The sequence below is a fragment of the Hibiscus syriacus genome, unplaced genomic scaffold, assembly GCF_006381635.1.
Source record: "Hibiscus syriacus cultivar Baekdansim isolate YM2019G1 unplaced genomic scaffold, ASM638163v2 tig00014083_pilon, whole genome shotgun sequence".
Taxonomy (NCBI): Eukaryota; Viridiplantae; Streptophyta; class Magnoliopsida; order Malvales; family Malvaceae; genus Hibiscus; species Hibiscus syriacus.
The window spans coordinates 1-10,208 of NW_024062315.1; the positions used below are offsets into that span (position 1 = coordinate 1).

A 10,208-nucleotide genomic window follows, 5' to 3' on the forward strand; every position below is an offset into this window, starting at 1 on the left:
TAATCCTCAAATATTGCAGGTTCCCTCACCAGAAAAGCCTGATACTGAGGATGAAGCATTGCTTAAGAAATGGAAGTGGAAAGTCAAATCTGTGAAAAAGGAAAACAGAGAGAGGCATTCACAGCGTTGTGATATAGAGCTTAAACTTGCTGTATGTTCTCTTGACCTTTATATGCTGCTAGCATGTTTAGTACAAAATCAGACTTATTCCAACTCTTTAAAACCATGAGCAGGTAGCTCGGAAACTGAAAGATGAAGAAGGTTTCTACTACCCACACAATCTAGATTTCCGAGGACGTGCATATCCCATGCACCCCTATTTGAATCATCTTGGTTCAGATCTTTGTCGGGGTGTTTTGGAGTTTGCAGAGGGTCGCCCTCTTGGAAGATCTGGCTTACGCTGGCTGAAAATACATCTCGCGAATCTATATGCTGGTGGGGTGGACAAACTGTCTCTTGATGGTCGACTGGCTTTCACTGAGAATCATCTAGATGATATATTCGACTCTGCAGACAGACCACTTGAAGGAAGGCGCTGGTGGTTAAAAGCAGAAGATCCATTTCAGTGCTTAGCTGTGTGCATTGATCTCGCAGAAGCTTTAAGAAGCTCCTCTCCAGAGACATTTGTTTCCCATATACCTGTGCATCAGGTTCCTTCATTTGTCCTCCCACTCCCCCTAACGCCCAGATATTTTTTCTGCATAATTATTAGACCAGATCATTCATTAGAGGAACTAGATGAATTGAGTAGTTCATCTGTAGGTTGTCAGTATAGATATATATATTCCATTTAGACGTACATATGTTGATTGCCATACAAACATATGCAAATGCAGACTTGAATAAACAGAAAAGAACAAACCATATATAATTGAGCTACATGATGGAATATCAATCTGTTTCATTCATATGCCTATAGAACTGTAACTGTGGTTTTATTTATTTTTCAGGTTTCTATTGCCTAAGCTATGTGGAACATTTTTTGGTTCTTTTCTACTGGCTGTTTAGTGACTTGCTAAAAATGTTCCCATCAATTTGAGTAATATTATTCAAAAAATGCTTGGAATGAGGAATATTTGAGTTTATATTTCATTTTATCGATAATATATCCTACCTCCTTTTGTATATACAGTGACAATTCTTCTTTACTCTCAACTTCCACCTGCTGCCTGCTCTTTTTAGCCTATAAGCTGATTCCTTACCTGTTGCTTTTTTATTTCCTTACTGTAGGATGGTTCCTGCAATGGTTTACAACACTATGCTGCACTTGGCAGAGACAAGGTATCCTTTTTTTAAGCCAGAAATCATTGTTGAAGTTATTATATCTTTTATTTCTGCTTATGATTTTGAATTTAAAAATTAACTTACAGTTGGGAGCAGCTGCAGTCAATCTAGTTGCAGGTGAAAAACCAGCAGATGTTTACTCAGGAATAGCTGCTAGGTAAGCCATTTTTATGTTGTTTCTAGAAAAACCTTTTTAAGGATTGATTGATCCTTATCATCTGGTTTGAGTTCTTGATTGCAATCCCCCCCCCCAAAAAAAAGGCACCTGCAGTAAGAAGTGAAAAAAATGGAAGAGGAAAACTAGTTACGCTGCTGTGTCCTTTTGGAGAAAATCTATTGAAATTATTGTTCTTAGTTATCCTTTAACTAATAGATGAAAGTTAAACTCTCTTGGTAGATTTAAGCTTACCATAAGAGAACAACTATATTAGGTTTTATTCAGCTTAAAAGATTCTTGTACTCAATTGCATTTTTACTGCTTAAAATGAAGAACTGCTAAGAAAAGTTTAGCTAATATTGAATGCATTGATACACATTTACTGATGTATATCCAGCAGGATGATTATGCTATACCTTCCATTTTATGTATATTCTTTGTTTAGTTTAATATTACAATATAATAACAAAAGAACTCATTCTGAATGTAGAGTGCTTGGTATCATGCGGATTGATGCGCAAAAGGATCCTGCAGTTTTTCCAGACGCATCTCTTGCAAAAATATTGGTTAACCAGGTATTCTATGGATTCCTTGTATGATATTTGCAAAAATATTATAGTTTACCAAAAAAAAAGTGCAACTTTGTTTCTTTCTTGTGAACTATAATCATTCATAAGGGAAGTATGGCATTGGGAACTTGCTGAATTTATGGCCATCTTGACTGGGAGCTAGTTAGTATGGTAGTTGATTCTAATGCCCAAAAAATTTATTAACTAGGTGGATAGGAAACTGGTGAAGCAAACAGTGATGACCTCAGTCTATGGTGTAACTTATATCGGGGCACGAGATCAAATCAAGAGGAGGTTGAAGGAACGTGGTGTAATTACAGACGACAGAGAGCTCTTTGTTGCTTCTTGTTATGCTGCTAAGGTAAGGAATGCTAACTTCTACTTTATCTTCAATTAGTTTCAATAAATGAAATTATACTTTCACCTGCACTCTCAATTTAATGATAAAATCATATTTATTTGTCGAATAGACAACGTTAACTGCCTTAGGTGAGATGTTTCAAGCTGCACGTGATATCATGAGATGGCTTGGTGAATGTGCAAAGGTGTGTTTCTGACCCTCTTGTACCTTTCTCCCTGCCTGTATTTCTCCGATCTTCTATTTGCTATACACTTCAAAAATTATTGGATGGTTTTTAGCTTAAAATGTTGAATCTGAGCAGATCATTGCATCTGAAAATCAGCCAGTGAGCTGGACAACTCCACTTGGACTTCCTGTTGTACAACCATATCGAGTGTTAGGAAGGCATCTTGTGAGTATTTGAATTGAACATTTATGTCTGTAAAAACATAGAATTTGCTAATAACTTTATTACCAAAACAGAAGTGAATCTGATAATAACACTAATACTCCTACTTATTTTAACTTCTTTATGTGGAATTGGCAGATAAAGACTTCCCTTCAGGTTTTAACTCTGCAACGTGAAACTGAAAAGGTACTTATTAACCTATCTCAATTTTACAGTTTATACTTCTGTTTAGATATTGCTTGCTGAAGTCTGCATGCTCTTGCTTTGGTAAATCACCGAACACAGCACAAACAAAGATTGCAAGACAACCTGGTTTGATGACTGAAAGTATTAATACCAGAATCACTGGATTTTTAGTGCCAAGATAGTACAAGTTACACTATTATGTTAGACGTAAGTTGTTAGAGCTTCACTTTTTTTTTATCATGTATGAACCAGCTTTTCGTATTGCAGTGGGGCTAACTTTTATCATTTTTTCATAGTAGTGGCCAGAGGAATTTATGCATAATGAGTTAACTGTTATGATACGGATTCTTAAAGAGGGACAGGCACAATGAGCTTGTTGCTTTCTTATCCAATTATGCTCCTTTGATTTAGATTTAGAGTAAGATTGAAATTTATTTGTTGACCTTGTAACTCATTTTTTGCATAAATTTGGATCTAGAATTTAACTTGCACAAATAAATTTAACATTTAGATTGCACTGTATGAGTTTCTCTTATCAATATTTCTGAAATTTATTATCCACATGAATTGCTATGCCAATTTTCAGCTGTTTAAATTCTATAACATAACATGACGCCCTTATTATCTTCACCCTAATAAATTTAACATTGTGCATCCACTTCATGTTATTGAGTATGAAGTTTGCCCAAATGTTAAACTGGATGATTCATTTCTGTAATAGATAATGGTCAAACGACAGAGGACGGCTTTCCCACCAAATTTTGTTCACTCCCTGGATGGCTCTCATATGATGATGACTGCGGTTGCCTGTAAAAAGGCAGGCTTAACCTTTGCAGGTACTGTAGTTGATTTAATGGTATTTTGGTATTTCACATTGTCATTCTAATGATCAATTTCAAATTACTATAGTGCTACATATATGTTTACAGGAGTTCATGATTCATACTGGACACATGCAAGTGATGTAGATACAATGAACAGGATACTAAGAGAAAAATTTATTGAGCTCTATGAAATACCAATATTAGAGAATGTAAGTTTCCTGACATTTTAGTTTCTGTTTCTTTTTTTCTTTTGTGCATGGTAATTTGGCTTAAATTTTCACTTTATATTTTACAAGTCTTTGCCGTAACTAGATTAAGACCATCCTTGGACTGTGAGCTTTGGCATGATTAACGGTTCGTTCATTATTTTGAAAAAAAATATTGGACTATGATCACCATTCATTAGTTTGATTTACATAATTCATAAATACATGCTAGTTGATATTATCCAAAAATTTCGAACTTCTTTTGCCTTTTAACATTGAATTTATATAAAACAAGTTTATGCAGAATAGTGTTTTTCTCCCACCTCTTTATTTATAATTTTTTGGCGACTTTTTTCAGTTGTTGGAAAGCTTTCAGCAGTCTTTCCCTACGTTGTGTTTTCCTCCCATACCTGAAAGGGGAGATTTTGATCTAAGAGACGTGTTAGACTCACCCTATTTTTTCAACTAATCTCATATGTTTGGTGCATTCATCCGAGCCTAGACCTTAGAGCGACCCCATGGTTTGTGCTACCTCCGGTTGTCCTCTCCTCTTCCGAATATGTACGACGGACGAAAGAGCTAACTCCTATCACGAAGAAAAAGAAAATCCCAGTAAGGAGTTTGCTGCTTTGCACTTTGTATAATATTTTGTGGAAGATGCTGATGGCGTGTAAAGCTTCAATAGTGCTGCAAATTTCTCTGTAACTTTGGAGGTTTGGTTTAGTTTAGTTTCCTGCCTCCACTCAAACCCTGTTATTTCATTAGGTAATATCATGTAAGTATTACAAGTTCAAGATGATGTATATGAGACTAAGTAAAGCTTTGAAGAATAAATACTTTTAAGCAAAGCCTTTTTAGAAGCACTCTTCAGGGTGATGAATTTCACACCTAGTGTTCCAAAATGGGTTTTGGAAGTCAAATTCTCAGGATATAATATGCTTAAATGAGGAGATTTATCATTTGAATACCCCTCAACCTAAATTGGAAAATGAGAATGTACCAGTGTGTTGAATTAAATGTTAATGGAAATGTTTTAAAATTTTCAGAAATGGTGTTTGAAATTAATGAATTTGATCTCTTCTATGAGACGGTATTCTGTTTATTGGTCAAATCTCGAGTAACGCATTTTCTTCTTGGCTTGGATAAATTATGCAGTAGCAGGTTTATATTTTGAAAATCAAGAAATAAAAGAAACAATCATGAAGATTACGATAAATTTGCAATTTTACATCTTGTTTTAATGTCTACAACATGATTCGAATCAGGCATGTATCAGTGCAATAATGGACATATCTCCATGCACTTCAATAACAATCTAACTTTATACATTGGAAGAAGTCCATGTTCATGTAAATAGTTTATTATCAAACCCCATATTTTCGAAATACACCTCGAATGGTGCCATTAATCAGGTAATCTTCAGGGAAAATATGGCCATCTGTCTTCTCTGGAGAGATCATTCCCTGGGTTATGTTCCTGAATTCTTCTTAAACAGAGCACAGGCATCGCTATATACGGATATCACGTTCGAGAATACAGCAAGCACAATCATGAAAAGAGCCAAGATCTTGTCCTCCTTTGTTGCTATAGAGTGGCGATCCCTGAAATGCCAGCCAAAAACACTTTAACATGGAAGCACAATGCAGCAGATATTTGATCGGATTGAAGGCTGAAAACTCACCTAAGAGTAACAGCAGCAGGAAAAATGAAACCGAGGCAAACTGCGGCAGTTTCTCCAGTGAATTGGAATGCATCCCAGATGCTGGGGATGAAATTTGCACCCAAGAAGATAACCGTGATGAGTCCGGCGGTGGTAAAAGCAAACCTTGTATTAGACAGAGCTAATGGCCTCGCAGATGGGAATAGGAGGCCATCCATGTTGAGTCGCAGCGGATAGAAAACAATGGGAAATACTAGCATGAGGTGAGCAGCATAGCTAACACGGACGGGCGTCACTAAGGAGGGAGCCATAGGGAATGCCAAGGTCAGTATCGAAGTTAGCAAGCACATCGTCCAACGTAGCATAACCAAATAGAAGGAACCCAAATAAGTTTGTCATTATGTAAACAGTGGAGCATAAAGCAAGTGCTGTTTGCTCAACAGGTTTTATCTGGGTAGAGTCTTCCAGTTCATTATCTATGCTGTAAACTGCAAAATTAAGCACACAAGAACATTAAAGGATCTAAAAAACACATTGCTACATCAAGAATCGAATTGTTCACGTGCATACCGTTGTAGTGGCAGATATATGCAGTGACTAAAACAGGGACTACTGTGAAGAGATTCAAGAATGAGGTCAAATCAGTGACATCAGGTAGCAATCTAGGCATCAGTATCGTTCCACCGATTAGCTTGACAATTGCTATTCCCACGGTAATGAAAAGAAACACAACTGCCAGAGCAACTGATAAGGCCGACGTAAATCTTAGGGAATCTGCAAGAAAGAGAAGCGATAACTGTTCGTTATTCGCGGTAAACTATACAGTTAGCATGCAATACGAAGTATGAGGTTCTGAGAGTTCAAATGCTATAATAAAATGTAAAGATGAGCAAAAGTTAGCTGCTAGATTCTAAAAGGACAACCGAGACACTGGCCAATCCGCTTGAAACATGCCAATGGAGAGAAGATACCCAGTGTAGTTACAAGGAGGACAAAGGTACGCCCGTTTCACCAGTGTTCTCCAAACCAACTTTCAAGGACACCAGCATGGTGAACTCCACTTGATGATGTTCCGGAAAGCACATCACCTTCAAGAACCAATAAACCATCGTAAGTTCACAAGCAAATTTACACATTTCCATAAGAGTTGAATGAAATGGCAGATTTTTGAAGTCGAATCTGCAACAACAAAGGCAGATTTTTTTCCAAAAAAGAACACCAAAATAATCAATGAAAAGAATAAACAGGGAGTTCCAATAAAACCCAAATTTACAGCCAACAGAACCTTAAAACCACTACTATTAGCACCCAAGCCTTAATTGAAGCTTAAACCTGAGGAGAAAAATCAAGCCTTGACCAAACCCAGAAGAGAGATAATCAATACATATATGAGCTTTGAAATAAAGAATTGAGTTTGAGGGAGACCCAACAACAAATGTAAGAAATAATGTTCAACAATTACGAGTCCTCCCTGTTTGTCTAATCCCAATTCTTGGTGTGTACACTCCTTTAATAAAGGAGGCCAATTGTAATCATTAAACAACTAAGAAGTTTCAGTATTTGACTTTGCTGCATAATCAGATAAACCCTAAATATAATTTTCTATACAAGTCATTGCAGTTATCTTAATTATAAGAAGAAGGTAATGCTTTTACAATTATATAAAGACCAATACTTGATCATTACAATTTAAAACTTACCTTCAAAATATTTAAATCATACGGTAAGTGACAAGTTATAGTTTTAACCCAAAAAATGCTACCAATAGGGTCTATGTCATCCCACACCCACAAGGACTAAGCATACCAAATATATATACATAGGGATAAAATCTTACTGCACTGTGTAAAACTAAATTTTTTTATATAAATTAATGGAAATAGAACACCATCACATAAATGTAAATGCATGTAATATAAAAGAAAAATTGATTTATGATATTGCAGATCATTCATAGATAAACTTACCCAAATAAACACACAAAATAAAAAGATAAATACATGAAGCTACACTCTTTAGCTACCAACAACTTCTCTCTTCATGACAAGTAAAAAAGAACTGAGTTTCACAAATTAGTGAATCTTTCCAAAAAGATATAAAAAAATTAAATTAAAATATTTTGGCAACATCTTTCATTAGGCCACGGTTTTCATGTGCGAAAGCGAGGTACTCCTCATAGGAAATAAAGCCATCGCCATCTGTATCGAGCTCGGTCATCATCCTCGTAACTTCTTCAGGTGTGACCGAGCCGAGTGTCTTCAACGCTTCCCCAAGCTCAACCGACGAGATCTTGCTGTCCCCATTGGTATCGAAGCGCTTGAAAATGCGTTCTAGATCGGCTTTCTCTGCATCATCCATGTTTTTCTTTTACTGGTGTATGTGTTGATGAAAGTTGTTTTATTTTTGTCTTTGTTTTTTGTTCAATGAGATTGAGAGAGAACAGTAAAGTTGTGGATTTTAAGGACATTGTATTAAGGCATTGAGGCTGTCCATTGAAGCAGGAAATTTGGCATTAAGAACGGATCACCTGTGATATGCAGGTAACTTCCAAACTGTTTTACTAAAATTAAGGTTAAAAAAGAACACATGTTAAGTGTAATTATTTGAGAAATGGCCTAAATTTTAATTTTTAATAAAAGAATTTTTTATCTTTCTATATTCGATACCCGACACTATTTGATTTGATTTTTTTAGATTAGAGTGTTATTTTATTCAAACACCATCTTAAAGTTTGTAATTAAAATTTTACAATTAAGTCTTATGGCAAAGAAGAAGCCTTAAAATGTGTTGTATGTGTTTGAAATATATAAGAATATTGTTTTTAGACACTTTAAGTGTGACTTGACTCATCACTTGAAGAATATTATGGAGCCTGTTCACATTGGTCGTGCAGAAAAAAAAAAGTGGCATCAAATCCGAAGATGATCACAGGAGCTCGGTAAATATGGAAGAGACAACAAATCATGAAGATATTGTGGGGGAATCTTATCATATCCGGTGTGAACACCTATCCAAGGAAAGAATCCTGATAATTGATGTAATTGGATTAAGTTTCCTTGATTTAGGAGATTTTATATTAATTTGGTAGATCTTAGCCGTTGATGTAAAACGATCTAGACTATTAATTGAGAGAGAGCTCAAATATAAATAGAGAGTCCTCATTTGGTATTTGAAAAGTTAGTTTTGTCAAAAGTAAGGATATTTGTGGGTACGTAATATGTATTGAATGATATGCGAAAATTTAATATTATCTCTATAAAAATTAAAACTATGAATAAAAATAATGTTTATTGTTCTATTTATGTGCCTGAGTAATTTAATTTAGGATAAATCATTAGAATGGTCACTTACCTTTTATATTTGTACACTTTTACTCACCAAATTCAAAAAACTTAAATTTTGATTACTTATGTTGCCGTTTTATTAAATTGAGGAATTTGAAACTCCAAATATTGGGATTTTATGACAACTTCCTCCACATCTCATTGGAAGGATAATCTCATCACCTTCTCTTATAAAGGTAAATGAATATGGTGATCGTTTTTCTTAATGTGTAACAAACACGTTACGATAATAATAATATCCAAGAAAATCGTCTAGACAACATATGTTTAGAGGTGTCTCCATAGAGGTGTTTCATGTTGAACGGAAAAAGGAATCTCTTTGAGAGCTTTTCCCTAAATGCATTCTCGTAGAATCTCTTTAGTATTGATCTACTAATGATAAAGCCATATAGACATCTCATGTTTGTACGAACGAATGCATCCAATGCTCATCAATGGAGAAACAAATCATCTCGATATTCTAATTAGAGGAAGTATTTAACAATTCACCCTATTTGATTTGGATAAACAGTCGTAAGTGGTTTATTCTATTTGATTTGGACATAGAGTCACAAAAATAATTAATCCCTAACTACATAAAAATTTAACACTTTTCATGATTATGATGATCAAGGAGAAATAATTTACACCACATATAGCTAACGAGATTTTAAATATTATCAAAGTTGGCGTATGTTATGTTTCGTTAAGATATGACGATTCATCCCTTCTTATTTGGGTAGAATCATAATTACAATTTAAACGATGATGTTTTAACTATTGCAATCATCGTTTGATTTTTCTGAATGAGTTTGCATGGTTGAGTAATCCAAACCTTGTGATAAGGGGTCTCCCTAAACTTGAAGGGTTGTTCATGCTACGATGTCACATGCAATTACAAAATACATAATTTTCTAACTAGTTCTTCTTGATACATTTTATAATAAAACATGCAACAACAACAGCAATATTGATTATACTATTTTTGATTAAAACCTTACTAGTACAAATGAAGTTGCATGTTTCATCGTACGCCTCCCTTAATTGATTGTGTTCTATGACTTGCTATCAACCTGTTATTAAAAACTTAACAAGAGTGGAATCAACCATGATGATTAATATGTAGTTTTTTAAAATAATTTTTGATGATTATAAAGTAATATTTATTTAGAATATTTTTTAATCGTTAATAACGTATATATACCTATAAATACAACTGCTTGAATCAAAGGATAATAATGTTTGATGTT

The 10,208-nt window shown here is 34.7% G+C and overlaps 2 protein-coding genes and 1 pseudogene across 2 annotated transcripts; 1 reads left to right on the plus strand and 2 right to left on the minus strand.

Annotated features, from left to right (window-relative positions):
- Positions 1–10: 10 nt before the first annotated feature.
- On the plus strand, positions 11–4,839 carry LOC120206889 (DNA-directed RNA polymerase 2A; the record flags this gene model as incomplete). The annotated part of the gene is made up of 12 exons (XM_039206456.1): positions 11–155; positions 238–650; positions 1,231–1,281; positions 1,371–1,441; positions 1,932–2,016; positions 2,219–2,371; positions 2,481–2,555; positions 2,673–2,762; positions 2,898–2,945; positions 3,667–3,781; positions 3,875–3,978; positions 4,334–4,839. Coding segments are annotated over 12 exons (1,461 nt in total), but the record flags the coding sequence as incomplete, so codon positions are not given.
- A 328-nt stretch (positions 4,840–5,167) lies between these two features.
- Positions 5,168–6,748, minus strand: LOC120206890 (annotated as a pseudogene).
- Positions 6,749–7,707: 959 nt separating this feature from the next.
- Positions 7,708–8,067, minus strand: LOC120206900 (polcalcin Syr v 3-like). Its single transcript, XM_039206466.1, has one exon. The coding sequence runs from the start codon at positions 7,991–7,993 to the stop codon at positions 7,745–7,747; it is 249 nt and encodes an 82-aa protein (XP_039062397.1). The 5' UTR covers positions 7,994–8,067; the 3' UTR covers positions 7,708–7,744.
- Between the last annotated feature and the right edge of the window lie 2,141 nt (positions 8,068–10,208).

Coding starts and splice junctions, on each gene's coding strand:
- LOC120206900 (XM_039206466.1), bottom strand. CDS start 7,993: ATGGATGATGCAGAGAAAGCCGATCTAGAACGCATTTTCAAGCGCTTC.